Below are 17,230 nucleotides of genomic sequence, written 5' to 3'. Positions count from 1 at the left end.
AGTTCAGCATCTGTATATCATCTTAGTTTTTCTAGTGTTTTGACAAACACTGACTTTATTTTGGATACTATATATTGCCCACAAGGGCATGATTAGAGGATAATGTATTACTCGAAGATGGGTTTCAACAACGAGTAGAAGTTAAAATATCGAATTTTGATTTTCAACCTCGTTTTATTTTGAATGAATGATGTCAAGAAAAGATAACTAAACTTGTAGTTATTTCATTCACCAACGGGTCCATGGTTTGTTACCTCACAAGTATACCCTCTGCCTTGAACAAGAGACATTGGTCAAGACAAGGAGGTTTATCAAGACTTCAAGAGTGTCTTAAATATATTTACACTTTTCTTGCAAGAAAATGTTGGGTTCCAACATTTGTATATCATCTTAGTATTATAAGGCTTTTGACAAACATTATGACAGAATTTTGGATACATCTTGTGTCAGAGGACAGGGTTAGTGGATACTTAATCACTCCAAGACAGGGAGTCATCATTGATCTCACCCTCAAGGTGTTGTTTTGAAGCTTATAATCACAAGCTATGTCTAGTTTCTTGGGAAACTATGAACACAAGTACACAACTAATAATCTTTAATCTATATTCAAACTTTTAGTCAGTAGGAGATATTGTACACGAAAATATTTCATTAATTTTATACGGCCTTACCTAAATGGCGAAAAATATACATCACTCTTATCATCGAAAAAAAAAGTTTTAGTTCAACTATCTAATACTATATGGGAATGACTAGTCCAAATCCTACCCAAATAAAGGGAGAAAATACTTGCCTTGGATGGTATTCTTATACATGTTAGTACAAGTTCAAATTAGAAGCATTGGAGATTTCTAAAATTTGACTTAAATTGTTGAAAATGACATTGAAAATTGGATATATGACCACATTTCGCCCAAATTGGTTGTCAATTTGATTCTCATTGTACCGTTTAGAACAATTAGGGGAAACATAGTTGAACGTTAATCCAGCATTCCAGATACTAAATCTTGCATTATTAAGCATAAAGTCATCTATGACAAGTTCCTGAATAGACCAATTTTTTATTTTATTTTATTTTAGTTTTACAAAAAATAATGATAATCTTACAAATATTTTTTATCTATTATTCAGTCCATTATGCACAAGCAGCACATATCATGCAAATCAACCCACATGTTCTTTAATTGACTGCTTTTTGTGAAAATATTTACCCAACAATTAGTGGAATACAATTTTGAAGTGTAACCTCACTTTGAAGGTATAACAAGTTCCATCATATCTTCTCAAAAGTACATGCTTCATCATACTTCGTTTTTGTCATATGATCTTCATTGTAAAGTAACATCGAATAAAATAAAGCATAAGGACCTATGAAACAAACTATTTTTATGTAATCTTTGCAAGAGATAACTAATATGCGTCACTAGATGACCTCAATTAGTGCACAACAAAATTGACCTAGATAAATAAAAAAGTTATCAATCATAAGTGTAGGCGAGCTATAAAAGCTTAAATAGCTCCCTTTACATATTTGGACTTCTTGGACCAAATGATAAAATGAAGGTAAGCAAATTTGTTGCTCATCCTGGTGTGCTCACTTCCTAACAAGATGCCAAGTGTTTTTTTCTATAATCTAACCAAAGTTAACTATTTTATGTTTTACTTTATAATTTATTATTTCCTCTAAATTTGATTAACAATCTAAATAGAAAGTAGTAATGTCAAAGGATAAATTTAACAAACAGTACCTCAATTATTGATCATTCTAACTTTTAGTAACTCACATTATAAAACTATCACATTTGTACCTCAAGTTTCTATTTCAGGTTAATTTTAATTCATTCCGTCAATTAACACCGTTAATGGCTTTATTTCCTACCAATTTTTAAGGGCATTTCGTCACTTTATTTTCCACTGATTTAACTTAGTTTATAGCCAACATTTTATACCATTCAAATTAACCAATTGTTATATAAGCATTTTCTTTTGTTTTTGAAATATTTAAATGCCTATGAAAGAGTTTTGGAGCATATTATTATAACAATATGGTTGTTGGTTGATAGACATATACAATATGAAATATATGCTGGTTTATTTTATAATTGCGAATTTTAGCTTGTTTGTAATAGTTGTGATAAATGAATAATGTTATTAATGTTATAATGAAATGATATGAATTAATTAACTTAGTTTTTAAAAAAAATAGAAGTTGAAATTAGAGGAAAATGAAAGATGAAATCGAAAAATAATGAAGTGACAAAAATGCCCTTAAAATTGGTGGGAGATTAAGCCACAAACGGTGTTAATTGATAGAATGAACTAAAATTAAGTTGAAATAGAAACTTGAGGTACCAATGCGATAGTTTTCAAATATGAGGTATTAAAAATTAGAATGACCAATAATTGAGGTACCATTTGTTTAATTCTTCCAATGTCAAATTCAAATTGATCTCTCAAGCTATAAGACTGCTTGTATTACATATCCCAGATAAATTTCTAGGTTTTTTTTTTGGATCTTATATTATTACATGTTCAATAATATAAGAGTTCAATCAGTTCATAATATAATGCATGACACACATATGTGCAAGGGAAATGAGGTTAGGTTGGATTTGAGCTATGTACCCACCGATGCTTTCCTTCTTGTGTGTGAACGAAGCTAATGAGCTATTGTAGTTCTAGCTTCCCAATCTCAAAACTATACATAAGAGCTAATGTAAATTATGTAGTTACTCAATAACACAAAATATTTTTTAAGAAGCTAGTTGTTGAATGATAAAAATATGTTGATTATGTAATTACATATTGAATAGTCAATAAATACATGTACACCAAAATTTAGTGACGTCAAAGTTCAAAAGAGGATTTGTTTTTGACTCATTCCACCATAGTGCATAAAAGCTGCTGGAAACTTTCAAAGTCAACAATCAGTTTAGCAAAATCCCAAAGGACGGGGTCTTCAGAACTATCTTCTTGGGAATTCAAAATCCGAGCTTATCGATATCCAACATGGTTTACATCTCTATATAAAGAGCACAAGCTGCACAAGAAAGAGGAGAAAAAAAAAACAAATAGAGGGAGGTAAGCAAACAGAGAAAGAGATACGTAAAGAGAAAAGGGTAAGAGAGAGGGTTTATACCTACAATGACCTCCATAGTCAGGTACCTTCATGCTCTTGCACTCTTACATCTGTTTGTACTCGTAGAGTTTATATTTCAAAGAGTCCAAAGTGAGGCTTTACATCTCAAGCTCCATAAATATCCCTAAAGCACCAAGCACCATAAACATATCCTCACCGAAACCCCTCGAGCACCAGAAATATCCTCGCCAAATCCCCTTGAGCACCAAAAAATCCCTCATCAATATAAAAAATCACCTCAAGCCCAAATATACCACCAATAGATCATCAAATTTTTGCATTTTTTTCCACAAATACAGAAAAGAAACCACCAAATACTTCCCACAATATCATGACAAAAATGATGCAGATGTGATAAAGATGTGATTGTTCAAATTGGTGTATCGGCAGAGTTCGACACAAGCAAACTCACCACCGTCTATTTGTGTTTCTAAACAAGATATCGTGTTGCCTAGTTTACTTCACTTACAACAGAAATATTTACAAAGAGTGGTTCAGCCTGGTGTTCGTAGAAGTAAAGTCAAGGGAAACATGGTTAATGTCATGTTGAGTACCTGAGTGAAGGAAGCTTCTCTGAGTTCTACTCAGAGTTCTAAATGAAAATGTGCCAAGTCCTAGGCCAATCATAGACTACACTTAAAAGAAGTTGGAGCGGTGAAGACAAAGTTGCATGCAAGACAAAGTCAAAGAAGCCATGAGTTTAGTTGAAGATCAAAGTGCAAGTAGTGGCATGCTCAGAAAATAAGTAATTGACAGTTAAACTAAGTGCTGGAAGCACAAATGTAATCAATGTTCAGCTGCATAAAAGACAAGTGAGAAGACCATGAGATTAATTTGGGGTGTGTAATGTCAACAAAGATCAAACGGTGGTATGCTCAGACAAACAAATATGCTAAATGGTGTGAATTTCAAAGCTAAAGCTTGATTGGAGTTGAAAGTTTCAAGCGGTGAAGTGGTGGTCAAGATAAGATGAGGATAACATGTACTTATTGGGAAGACACGATTCAAAATTGATGCTTCTACACACGAAATGCAGAAGAGTGAATTAAGCAATGGCAATGAGACAACAAGTTCCAAAGTGACAGTTGCGATGTTCGCCAAAAGCCCCACAGTAGCACAAAAGTCTAATTCTCAGCAAATGGGTAAACGTCAAAGATCTCAAGGCTTGAGTCGGCAAAATCTGATAAAGGAAACAACATATAATTAGTGAGACAAGCAATTATCAAATTGGAATCAAATGTACCTAGTTGAACCTTCAATACCCAGAAATCGAATGATTTGGAAATAATTGGGAATACACGTCCATTTATATGGGCAATGAGCTTGAGGACTCCCTTTTGTAATCAAAGTCATGCACTGAGTTTCCATATGCAGAGCCTAATCCTATTTGGGTTCGAACTTATCAAATCAAGAGATCACATATCTTATTCTCAGAAGCCTTCGAAAATTGTGGAAGAGGAGGTGAAGAAGAAGACATGACTCAAAATAATTAATGGGCCTTGGGCTCCATCAAGACTATGCCTGGTCCGCTACAAACTTGGGTGCCCAAATTAATTCAGCATGATACTCTACGATATCGGGGTGTTCACAGAAAAAAAATCATTATTTGAAGGGTTCATGATATTTACCCCTGTCAGATAAAAGTTGGCATAAAACCAGAGTGCCCTTCGAACTACGATTGAATTGATCCCCTTTGAGAGTACGTAGTCAATTTAATGACTCACTAGATACAACCACATATCTAAAGAGAATCTCTGATACCACCAGAAAAATTCACTAAATTCGAATCCTTGGTCCGTTAAATTCATCCAGACAGAATGACCCAAACACTTTTTCCATTCTAAAAAGCTTAAGCATTTCCAATGTGTCATTCACGCGTTGGAACTCTCGAACTACGAGTGGCTTGATCCCTCTCCCAGGGTACGTAGGCAACTCATTCACATTTCCGGATGTAGCTGCAAAAAACAAACAAATGCACACATTGTCCATTTGTTATTTTCGTCATATTCGGAATCAAAGGGTTTACTTCTTTAAATAAGGAGTTGTAATTATAAAAAACATAGTTGTCTTGAATGGATCGAACACAACATAATAAAAAGTTTTATTTCCAAATAATAAAATAGAACGAAATTATGTTGGGTATATTCTTTACACATTTTTACCCAACACTAGCTAATACACAACATTGATATCCTGGAACCTTAAAGCTTGTCATCCACATTCTCAATATATAAGTAATATTAGCTAGGTTTTTGCTGTCATCACTCCCATATAATTTTTTTTCACATCGAGTTTGTTCTCATTCTCCGTAGTCTATGTCATCTCCATAGTCTAGGTCATGAGTTTTTTCGTTTATCAATGAACAAAATTCAATCTTAAAAGACAAATGAAAGAATAGACTGGATAATTATTGACATATTAATTAGAAGAAATGAATTAATTGTTTAATCAGAATTAGAGGAAATAAAAATTACAAAAGTAAAACATAAAATAGCTAATCTCGATTAGATTATAGAAAAGAAATTGACATGTAAGTATGTGACATCTCATTAGGAGGTAGGCATGAGGTGGGCGTACCAAGAGTAGATGACAAATTTACTTCTAAAATGAAGGGTGATTAACGACCACTGATTTCAGATTTTACTCCACCCTCATCATTCTTTTTACCTTAAGTAAAAAGTAACCCCATATACAGTAAAAACCAAATACGCCGAAAGAAATAACAAGGGAGGGCATTGTACTTATGTAGCAACGGTCTCATTCTTTCCGATCAATAGGTACAAATAAGGCTCGTCAATGGGATGGGCCTTAGTATATTTAAATAAGTGACGGGCCGAACCGGGTCGGGTATTTTCACAAATATGAAGATCCAAGCCTGCCCACCTAAAACGGGCCTTGCAAGTTTGTATTAGAAAAAAAACATAATACTCTTATTTAAGGGTTTAGAATAATAAAAGAATTATTAGAAAACATTCTAAAAAAAGTCACACATAAATTCTAGTTTCGAAATGTTGTCGATTGACACCGATAGATGTGATCGATATATATATTTATGGACCTTATGAAAATTTCGTCCGTTTTGAACATGGTCCGTACCTACGGTCAACAAAAATGAGGCGTTTTGACATAATAAAACCCCATTGACCAGGGCTTTGACAAATGGGTTTCCTTGTTGCGACCATGCACGATTGGTGACAAAATTAAGTGATTTCAAATATGTAAACAACTTTCGGCATTGGGATCTTGGTAATGGGTCATCCCTTATGGCATATTAGTGGTGTTTTTGGTTTACCGGAAATTCTGACGGTCAAACGAGGTCATATTTGGATAAAATTTCAAAATGGTCACTAAATATATATACCGATCACATCGGATGGTGTCAATCGATTCGGAGAAGTTTCCTTCATATAGTCGCTTCATAATGCGATTGTTTTATTAAAAACTTAATATAAAGGTTATGATACATTAGTGAACACTTCAGCGATCGACAACTCAGTTTGAAATATAGTCAATCGACACCAGTAGATGTGATCAATATATATATTTAGGAAACCCGTAAAAATTCATCCGTTTTGGACATGGTTTGACAGTCCGTACCTACGGTCAACAAAAAAAGAGGCATTTTGACATATTAAAAACCAAAAATACCACTAAATGGGTTTCCTCGGTGTGACCACGCACGATTGGTGACAAAAAATAGGTGATTTCAGATATACAAACGACTTTCGGCATTCATATTTTGGTAATGGGTCACCCCTTATGGCATATTAGTGGTATTTTTGGTTTACCGGAAATTATGATGGTAAAACGAGGTCCGAATTAGATGAAATTTTTACAAGGTCACTAAATATATATACCGATCACATCGGTTGGTGTCGATTGATCCCGAGAAGTTTCCTTCATAATGTGATAGTTTTATTATAAACCTAATATAAAGGTTATGATACATTAATTGACGCTTAGGCGATCGACAACTCTAGTTCGAAATATGGTCGATCGACACTACCAGATGTGATCGGTATATATATTTAGGGACCCCGTAAAAATTTCGTCATTTTTGTACATGGTTTGAGTGTTCGTACATACGGTCAACTAAAAAAGAGGTGTTTTGACATATTAAAACCCATTGACCGGGGATTTGCCAAATAGGTTTCCGCAGTGCGACCACACACGATAGGTAACACAAATTAAGTGATTTCAGATTTGCAAATAGGTTTTGGTGTTCGCATCTTTGTAATGAGTAATCTCTTAGGGCATATTGGTGGTGTTTTCGGTTTACCGGATATTCCGACGGTCAAACGAGGTCCGAATTAGATGAAATTTTTACTGGGTCACTAAATATAAGTACCGATCACATCGGTTAGTGTCGATTTATCCCGAGAAGTTTCTTTTATATAGTCACTTCATAATGCGATATTTTTATTTTAAACTTAGTATAAGGGTTATGATACATTAGTGGACACTTAGGCGATCGACAACTCCAGTTCGAAATATGGTCTATCGACACCAGTAGATGTGATCAGTATATATATAGGGACCCTTTAAAAATTTAATCTGTTTTGGACATGGTTTGACCGTCCGTACCTACGGTCAATAAAAAAAAGACATTTTAACATATTAAAACCCCATGGGTTATCCCTCAGGGCATCCTGGTAATGGGTTATCCTTCAGGGCATATAAATAGTGGTGTTTTTGGTTTATCGGAAATTCTGAAAGTAAGACGAGGTCCGAATTATATGAAGTTTTAATAGGAGGTCTCTAAATAGTAGTACCGATAACATCAGCTGATGTCGATTAATCATGAGAAGTTTACTTCATATATTTCATATAATTGCTTCATAATGCTACAATTGTATTTTAAATCTAGTATAACGTTATAATATAAAAAATATAAAATTTTAAATCTTGTATATGAACATATATAATATTTTATGTATAATTATTACTAAAAAAACATATAATTGATATATGTATAATATATTATATGCATGTATAATATTTTATTTTGGCTAGTTTTTATAGGGCGGGCATTGCGGGGTTTTGGCAAGTCGGGTTCACGTGCTGTGCCGGGTTTCACACCTCTAAATTAAGCCTGATCCTCTACTAACAGAAACGGCTTTTGACGGACTTTCTCGTGGACCGGATCGGGTAAAAGTCCATCGGACTTGCGGGACTCGACGAATTAAATGATGAGGCTTACAAATTCGAAAAAAAAATAATAATTAAAAAACAAAACAAAACAAAAAAGTGAAAGAGAGGAAAACGGTAAAAACGGCATAAATACCCGACGACGACGACGACCAAATCATTACGAAATCCCCGGCTCTGTAATTTACTGCACCTAACTCTCTCTCTACTGCCCCGCACATTCCCTTCGCCACGTGTCGGCTCTCACCGCGGGGCCCACTGAGCTAGTACCAAGTTGAGGAGAAATGAATTAAAGTCTCTTCACTCTCCTTTTCTTCATCTTCTTCTCTCTTTCTCTTTGCAGTCGCCGTCGGATTTATATTCTTATTTAACTTATTTCGAAAACTCCAAAAAGGAATCCCCGCCGATCCGTTCGGGGGAAACAGTACGGCACCAGCTTACAGATCCAGCATTTCTCCACAGACCCCTAATTTCTAGCCAGGTCTGCATTTTTCAGCTCATCTCGTGATTCTAAAAAAGATTAGGGGCGAGATTTTTATTTAGGGTTTCTTGGTTTTTCTCAGACTGCATTGCTCCGTTGATGCGTGTGATTTGCCGGAATCTCTACAATGTCGGGCCCACTCGATCGCTTCGCCAGGCCATGTGAGTCTTCCTTCTCTCCCTCTGTCGGTTTGGGTTAGGCTTGTTAGCTTTTTCGAAATCTAGGAAATTCTGCGAAAAATGATCGAGTCGTTTTTGTTTATGTTAATCACAATTTTTCTGAGCAAATTGATGTTCTTTGGTCTGGTTTCAATTTATTAAATATTTTTGTTTTTGAAATATCACACCCTTTGCTATTTTTCTTCTTGTTTACAATTGTCGGTAGCCAAACCCAACGGTGCTAAAGAAATGTGTTTTTTTTCTTCTATTTATTGAATTTTTTTTGAATAAATTTATGGAATTGGAGTTCTGAATTTCCAATGTTGTTTCTTTCCTTGAAGTTATCGAAATTTCGGTCATTCGTCTCCAGAAATGGTCATGTTTATGATTGGATAGCCCAGAAATTTGGGTAAATTTTGATTCTGTTGTTGTTGCTGTGCTGCAGGTTTTGAAGGGTTTTATGGGAGTGATGAGAGAAGAGAGAGGAAGTCTGACTTCGAGAACTCCGAGGATGAGAGGAGGACTAGAATTGGAACTTTGAAGAAGAAAGCCATAAATGCATCCACTAAGTTTAAGCATTCTCTCAAGAAGAAGGGTAGTAGAAGAAAGAGTGATGGCAGAGTCAGCTCTGTTTCTATTGAAGATGTCCGCAATGTTGAGGAGCTACAGGCTGTTGATGCATTTCGACAGTCACTGATTTTGGATGAGTTGCTGCCGGACAAACACGATGACTATCATATGATGTTGAGGTACTCACTGTCTTGAATATGTTTCTTACTGTCTTGCCCTTTAGTGTGATGAAGTGAGCTTGCGTTATCGTGATTTGGCCCGAATAAGTACAATGGTTTTAATAAGTAATTGTTTTCAGGTTCTTGAAAGCAAGGAAATTTGATGTTGAAAAGGCAAAGCATATGTGGGCTGATATGCTACAGTGGAGAAGGGAGTTTGGTGCTGACACTATTATGGAGGTACTGGCTGCTGTTCTGTTTGCTAGATTATTCATTGCCTGATTACTGTGTTTCCACTTTTCATATACCATGTTGATTCTTCTTTCAGGATTTTGAGTTCAAAGAATTAGATGAAGTTCTTAACTATTACCCTCATGGGCATCATGGTGTGGATAAGGAGGGAAGACCTGTATATATTGAAAGGTTAGGGAAAGTTGATCCCAACAAACTAATGCAAGTTACCACTATGGATCGCTATGTGAGATATCATGTGCAAGAGTTCGAGAAAAGCTTTGCTATAAAGTTTCCAGCATGTACTATTGCTGCAAAGAAGCACATAGATTCAAGCACTACAATCTTAGATGTTCAAGGCGTGGTATGTAACCTGTAATCAATCATTACTGTACATATTCTCTGCAATCAGTACCTATCTCATTATTCTGTTTGTTTTAATGCTTTCAAGGGCTTCAAGAACTTTACAAAGTCTGCAAGAGATTTAATTCAGCGGTTGCAGAAGGTTGACGGTGATAACTATCCTGAGGTATATAATCATGGTTTTCGTTGGACATCATGTCTTTGTTTCTTGGATGGATAAAAAATGAATATTTACTTGTTTTAAAGGATATTAAAGCGTATATATGTTAAAAAATAGATGTTACCTGATTCTTTTATCTCTTCTTAATTGGTACAGACCCTCTGTCAAATGTTCATCATTAATGCTGGTCCTGGGTTCAGGCTTCTGTGGAACACTGTGAAAACTTTTCTTGATCCTAAAACAACAGCAAAGATTCATGTATGTACAATTTCTTTCCGTATTGTACTGGAGGTATTGGAATTTACATGTAGGTTTGTTGCAATGTCAAGTTATTCACAGTTCACTTTCCTTTTCATACAACAATGTAGGTTCTTGGAAACAAATACCAAAGCAGATTACTTGAGATAATCGATGCCAGGTGAGATGGAAGCAAGTGTAATTTTGGTACATATTGATATCCTGTGTTTTGTTTAGGAACATGTACACACACGTGTTGGTGTATAATGTCTTAACACGTGCACACATGTTCACGCTCGTTATGGTGTATAATGTTCTTTACACCCTTGTGAACTGTACAAAATTTTGTGAATTTCTCTGATGGTCAATGTTCTTGCTATCATGCGAATAATAATAGTACTTAACTGAACACTTACTAATATTTCTTCAAAATTTGCAGTGAGTTGCCAGAGTTCCTGGGTGGAAGCTGTACCTGTGCAGATCAGGGAGGTTGCCTTCGCTCTGATAAGGGGCCCTGGAAAAACCCTGACATCTTGAAGGTTATATCTCACCCTCCAGATTATTGTTAATTTTACTTTTTACCTTTGTTTTATGGGTTCTTAATCTTGGATGCTATTTTAAGAATATATGGTGAAGTTACATATGTTTGTTATTCATATTTTGTGTGTTCTGTATATTGCAGATGGTTCTTAATGGTGAAGCACGTCGTGCAAGGCAGGTTGTTAAAGTCCTAAACAGTGAGGGGAAATTTCTTGCTTATGCTAAGCCACACTACCCAATGGTATAACTTTTATACGCTTCATTTTGTACATTTAAAAGGCTGAATTTATGTTTACATCATTAATTTTACATATTTTCTTGGGCGTTATGTACTGAAGCAGGTAAAGGGTAGTGATACATCGACAGCTGAGTCAGGATCTGAAGCAGAGGATATTGCATCCCCAAAAGCTTTGAAGAATTATTCTCATCTTCGATTGACACCTGTTCGGGAAGAGGTAGGTTTAACCTTTTAGAAATCTTTTAATATGCACTTATGTTCGTGGCAGTCAAACACATATTTTGGCCAACCAAAGAGAAGAAGAAACCATGTGTACCACTAGTAATTTTGTTCGTCTCTTTTAGAGTTCTCGGTGAAAAGGGAAAGAGAGGAATATGTCAGGATGAAATTTTCACATTAGAGGCTGGCCATTGTCCTGGAAAAGATATTTTACTACCCTTCTCCTTTTCTTCTTTCCGTGAAAGCAACCTTTTCTTATCTCTTACACATGAAGGTGCGAACATTACTGGGTAAGATTGGTGGCTATGTATTTTATGGCATATACCAGTGCAGGGATATATGATCTGTATTTAATTTGCTTGAATTGGTTGCAAGTTAATGGCTCGTTAATCAATGTGGGATATGTAGCATTAAGTTGTAAACTGGAAAGTTATTGCTCTCTGTATTGATGGTTGTGCACAGATTTGCAATTGTTTATGTCCATTCAAATGTGCTATTAATGACTTGTAGGCTAAGGTCGTAAGCAAGGCAAGCTGTGCCGGAAGCTTCTCAGGTTATGATGAATATGTTCCTATGGTGGACAAAGCTGTTGATGCTGGTTGGAAAAAGCAAGCTTCCCTGCGGAAAACTCTTTCTCCCAAAGGTCAGCAAGTCTACCTAGTGTTTAATGCCTGTATATAACATTTTTGAATTTTTTCTTTGTTATATGGTGGAAAGTTCATGAGAAAAGATGTAAGAAAAAAGAACACCACTCCTAATTAATGAAGTGTAGCGTAGTTAATTTGATAAAATAAGGATTCTTTCCAGCTACTACGCATATTTTTAGTGCATATATCTAATTTAGAAACCGGACCTTTGTAATATGGCTGGCTTTCACTGATGTGCCTTCACCTTGTTATTTAGCTTATACAGTTGTGTAGTTGCAAGGAAATGTGCTCTGATTCTTATGTGTCCTTAATTGATTAAATTGATATTATCTTGATGTTTCTCTTTCCAACTTTCTTGTTAACTTTGTCGGTATATGATGGGTAACACTACACAATCCAAGAAAATTGATTATTTTTCTTTTCGATTCAGGAACACTTCCGGTACCTAATATCCCAAAAGATCCTGAAGGAATTCAAGATCGGATGTTGGTAGCACTTATGGCCTTTTTCCTGTATTTTCTCACTCTCTTCCGCTCAGTTGCTTGCCATGTAACTAGGAAGCTTCCCAACGACACATTGGCTAATAAAGAACTAAATGTTGCTGAATCCACTTTTGATGCAACAAATAAGGAAGAGTGCCGTCCTCCTTCACCAACATCACCATTTGCAGGTGTAGATCTTCTTCCTACTGTATTGAAGAAACTAGCAGAGCTTGAGGAGAAAGTTGAAACGCTCCAATCTAAACCATCTGAGATGCCTTATGAAAAAGAAGAACTGCTGAATGCTGCTGTTTGTCGTGTGGATGCCTTGGAAGCAGAGTTAATTGCTACTAAAAAGGTGTGGAGGCTTTATTTTATTAATATTGATATTGTGATGAACTGGAACGCAGTGGATATTAAACACTTTGCTTATCTGAATCTAATAATCTGTAAAAGAAAAGTAGGAAATAATGGAAGCAATTAGAGTAATATACTGCTAGTCAGTGTATTTATTTTAATTTTATTATTCAATTAAAAGTCTCTGCCCTTTGCCATTTGACAAGAGTTAGTTTGGTAGTTGAGTCCGCATGTGTTTGGTGTCTGATTGTGCATATTTTAAAGTTGTCAATGTTTCTTGGTTGCATCACTGGGACTATTAATCAAACTGATAATTATGCTGATGATCTGTTTCCTTCGAGCAGGCTCTCCATGAAGCATTAATGAGGCAAGAAGAGCTGCTGGCTTATATAGACAGGCAAGAAGATGCGAAGTTCCGGGTAGGTTGACTAGCAAAATTATGTAGATTTATGTTATTGTTCTTAAATCATTACCCTACTTAAATCTTAGTCAATTCTCAAGAAGATGCGAAGTTCCGGGTAGGTTGACTTGCAAAATTATATAGATTTATGTTATTGTTCTTAAATCATTACCCTACTTAATATTTTAGTGAATTCTAAGTGAATGTACACACATTCCATGGCACATGAGTTTGACACATTTTTTTCTATATTTTTTATTTTTGGCTGTTTGCCCTCAGAAAAAGAAGTTTTGCTGGTTTTAAGTGTTGCTGAGGAAGAGAGTACGAAAGACTGCAAAGAGGATCTATCTGCGAGGGCTAAAGGATGTTTCTCAAACATGTGATCCCAACACGAGTGTTTGACTCGACAATTTGACAACCCAACCATCGATCCTGTAGTTGATATACCATCTCAAATGGTGCCCATCTCTATTGAGAACACATTCGGAAATGTCTATTTGAGTTTTTTTTGTAAAGGATGATTGTTGTGCAGTTTGGTTAACTTATAAACAAACGCGGGAAGGGTATGCTGAACAACAGTAATGCAAGTCATTAAGAGTCTGATGCTTTAGAAGAATATTGCAATGTTCATAATGACTAGGGGAATAGGGCAATTATCATCTTATCTGAGAAAACCAAATTGGAATATATCTAGCTGCACCCGGAAATGCTGACCTCACCAGCGTTAGATGACTTGGATCAAATAAGCATACGCAGAAGAATTAATATTACTTGGCATACGGATTCATTCAATCAGATTCTACATCCTTTCAGTTTTCTTACCTCATTGTTAGTGTGAAGGTCACAATCAAAGAAATACGAGTGTCAACTAAAAGATATTCGAGGACCTTGGTTGCCACCACTGTGAATTTCATCAAATATATTCCTCAAGAATTCACCTCTTGAACTTCACACTGCCACCAAAATAAAAACGGACCACCCTAAACCTTGGGAAAATTCAAGCACAGGCTTTGGTGATATATTTTTCCTTGACTTGACAGATTGATACAAAAGCTATTGCTATTCTCGATCGTTATAGAGTATTGTAGGAAACCAAATTACTATGATAGTCGGAAGTTCTAAAGTAGATTTTTACGTCTCCTATCTACTTCTACCATTTTATTTCTCTATTCTAATTCTTTGTTTTTTTTTACTGTCCATTGGTTCTGTCATTATCAATGTTTGACTCGATTATAAATGAAAGATAGTTGATAACACACACTCTCTATATCAGATTTGTTGTAGCGACTTGCGGCCACCCTGGCCTCGCTTTCTCCGCTCTCAGCCGAAACACAAGTCTTTATCATCACCTTTCTCATCCCCCTCCTCAGACTCAGTGAGCTCTCTATCAGTAGATCCAGGTCATATTGCATCTGTTGTTGTATCTCTGATTTGTTGTTATTCGTTGTTGGTCTTATCCATCTGGTTCTTACTTTGATTGTTGTTTTTTGTTGTCTGGGTTTCTATGAAAAGTAGGAGAAGAAAGGATAAGAACTTATGTTATGTGTTTGATTCTTGTATACTCTAATAGACAAACACATCTCTATTGTTTACTCTTAGCTTTCGATTTTTAGGTTGTGTTCCACAAAAATGGTCCAAGTTTTAGTCTTTATATAGTTTTAATTGTAAAGGTGCGTGCTTTGAGCTGAGAATTTGATTCCGGTAAAAACCCAAGTTGTATGATGTCACTTCTATGACCTTTGAATATGGTTTTAATAAGCCTTTGTTTGGTCATGTATCCCTCCCAATCATCATTTTATTATTTAATCTGTTAATCCTGATTGCTGGCTTCTAATAGTTTGGTTGGTTGGACAATTCAAATTGGTTTTATGTGATTAGCTATGGGTAAATTGTTAAGGTCATGCCAGGTTACCCACGATGAATCATAGTTTCAAAATTTACCTGAACTCATTTTTGCTAATGGTGATATAATCCCAAAATTTGGCTAAAGTCTATATGTTTTTTGTCCCCCTTGATCTTTTTCCTCATTTTACTATCAACTTTATTAATTTTAGTGTCAAATTTGGTGATTATGTGAAATTTAGAAGTGGTATATGTAATGTGAGTTTATCTTTAGTTCAATAATGCATCTGGCCAGTGAAAGGTAAAAGAAAAACAGTAGTCGATGTTGCTACTGTGTTGACAACTGGATTTGTGACTTTATATTTTAAGTACTTGATAACAATTTTCTCTTGGGTGGATTTATTGTTAAATTTTTCTAGACACTACCAACATACGCGTGGTATAAATATGTGGGAGACTCATACAAAGTAAACTGTAGTATTAAGAAATAGGTTATTTTGTATGAATTCTTCTTTTAGGCATCTTGCGGTTTCAATGGTGGATTTAGTTTAGTTTGGGGAATTATTATGTTGAGTTACAAAACATCTGTCTTCTTCCTCTTCCCTGCAAGTAAAACTTCTAATTTAGAAAACAACTCTTAATATGGTATTGAATAAAGCATCTATATGGTAGTTAAACAAAATGGAGCCTCGAGTAGAGAGCAGGGAGCTATGAGCTTGCTTCTTCGTAGTTCTCCAGACATTGATGGGCTTAGCTTTTCAGAGAGCATCTTTTTTCTTAAATTTAGCATTCAAATACAAGAAATCTTCTAGTGTATTAGTTGCAAGGAGAATTACCTTATTAAGTTCGGTTAAAATTCAAGAGCAGATTGTCCCCTTCCTTTTCTTAGTACTTTGGTATGTGAAGTTGATGCAGCACAACATTCATGAATATCCAGACTAGTTGAATTGGTATTGGAAAAGAAAGTTTATGCTGTGTGTCATGCATTGCATCAGTGTTATTGCTCACTCACTTTTATGTATTTTTGAAATAGATACTGCTGATCTTAATTACTTTTATTTCCATTTTGTGCTTTTACTTTAATTTATGTGTGTCTATTGGTAATTTATTTGTTGGGATGGGGGCATATGGATACAGGTCTAAACATGTCAACCACGACAACTGTGAATGCTCCCTCTCTGTGCATGCTCAGAAATGCACCCAAGACTCGATTCACCAGTTCTATCCTTAAGTTCTCAACTCCACTTGGATCTGTGAAGACTCTCTCCAAATCTTTTGGCTTGAAAGCATCTGCCTCTTCGCGAACATCAATGGCAGTGTACAAGGTTAAGCTGATTGGGCCAGATGGTGAGGAGAACGAGTTTGATGCTCCTGATGACTCTTACATCCTGGATTCAGCTGAGAGTGCAGGAGTTGAGCTGCCCTATTCTTGCAGGGCTGGGGCATGCTCCACCTGTGCAGGAAAGTTGGTAGCGGGTACAGTGGACCAGTCTGATGGTTCCTTCCTTGATGACAACCAAATGCAAGAGGGTTATGTGCTGACCTGTGTTTCATATCCATCTTCAGACTGTGTGATCCACACTCACAAGGAAAGTGATCTGTATTAGGTTTGCTTTATTGTTGCAATTGAGTAGTATTATGAAGTCCTTGGTGGTACCTAGGATGGTTATGGATCTCATTTTGTTTTAAGGCTCTCAAGGACCCTGTTCAGTTTTTGATGGTGTTTGTTGTGGAATTCAGTCGCAGTTTAAATATAATACTGCCTCAATATCAGAATTTTTTGCTCCACTTACGAGACAGATTTAGAGATGAGTTTTGTGCAATTTGTACACAGGGAGGGTATGCTTTTGCATTATTATATAT

The 17,230-nt window shown here is 35.7% G+C and overlaps 2 protein-coding genes across 4 annotated transcripts; both read left to right on the top strand.

The window, feature by feature from the left end:
- Positions 1–8,780: 8,780 nt before the first annotated feature.
- LOC126783879 (phosphatidylinositol/phosphatidylcholine transfer protein SFH8-like) lies at positions 8,781–14,141 on the top strand. Of its 2 annotated transcripts, none has more exons than XM_050509412.1 (14): positions 8,781–8,929; positions 9,372–9,675; positions 9,795–9,894; positions 9,983–10,249; positions 10,337–10,414; positions 10,565–10,666; positions 10,777–10,826; positions 11,085–11,184; positions 11,328–11,426; positions 11,527–11,640; positions 12,153–12,285; positions 12,720–13,126; positions 13,470–13,544; positions 13,805–14,141. In XM_050509412.1, exons 1-14 carry the CDS (start codon positions 8,896–8,898, stop codon positions 13,826–13,828), a joined length of 1,887 nt encoding a protein of 628 aa, XP_050365369.1. In that variant the 5' UTR covers positions 8,781–8,895; the 3' UTR covers positions 13,829–14,141. The 2 variants fall into 2 exon arrangements, with proteins under 2 accessions (XP_050365369.1, XP_050365368.1); XM_050509411.1 differs by having other exon boundaries at positions 11,524–11,640.
- A 646-nt stretch (positions 14,142–14,787) lies between these two features.
- LOC126783896 (ferredoxin, root R-B1-like) lies at positions 14,788–17,141 on the top strand. 2 transcript variants are annotated; one of them, XM_050509435.1, is made up of 2 exons: positions 14,788–14,900; positions 16,505–17,141. In XM_050509435.1, the coding sequence occupies exon 2, from the start codon at positions 16,513–16,515 to the stop codon at positions 16,972–16,974; it is 462 nt and encodes a 153-aa protein (XP_050365392.1). In that variant the 5' UTR covers positions 14,788–14,900; positions 16,505–16,512; the 3' UTR covers positions 16,975–17,141. The 2 variants fall into 2 exon arrangements, with proteins under 2 accessions (XP_050365392.1, XP_050365393.1); XM_050509436.1 differs by having other exon boundaries at positions 14,802–14,925.
- Positions 17,142–17,230: the final 89 nt, after the last annotated feature.

This window comes from Argentina anserina, chromosome 2, assembly GCF_933775445.1.
Source record: "Argentina anserina chromosome 2, drPotAnse1.1, whole genome shotgun sequence".
Lineage (NCBI taxonomy): Eukaryota > Viridiplantae > Streptophyta > Magnoliopsida > Rosales > Rosaceae > Argentina > Argentina anserina.
The sequence above is the reverse complement of the archived record's forward strand: the minus strand, read 5'-3'. Positions and strand labels throughout refer to the sequence as shown.

Bases quoted from the DNA above. Each gene is read 5' to 3' on its own strand.
- LOC126783879 (XM_050509411.1), top strand. From the start codon at position 8,896: ATGTCGGGCCCACTCGATCGCTTCGCCAGGCCAT. The intron at 8,930-9,371 runs GTGAGTCTTCCT...GCTGTGCTGCAG, and splicing joins CGATCGCTTCGCCAGGCCAT to GTTTTGAAGGGTTTTATGGG. The intron at 10,250-10,336 runs GTATGTAACCTG...AATGCTTTCAAG, and splicing joins TCTTAGATGTTCAAGGCGTG to GGCTTCAAGAACTTTACAAA.
- LOC126783896 (XM_050509435.1), top strand. From the start codon at position 16,513: ATGTCAACCACGACAACTGTGAATGCTCCCTCTCTGTGCATGCTCAGA.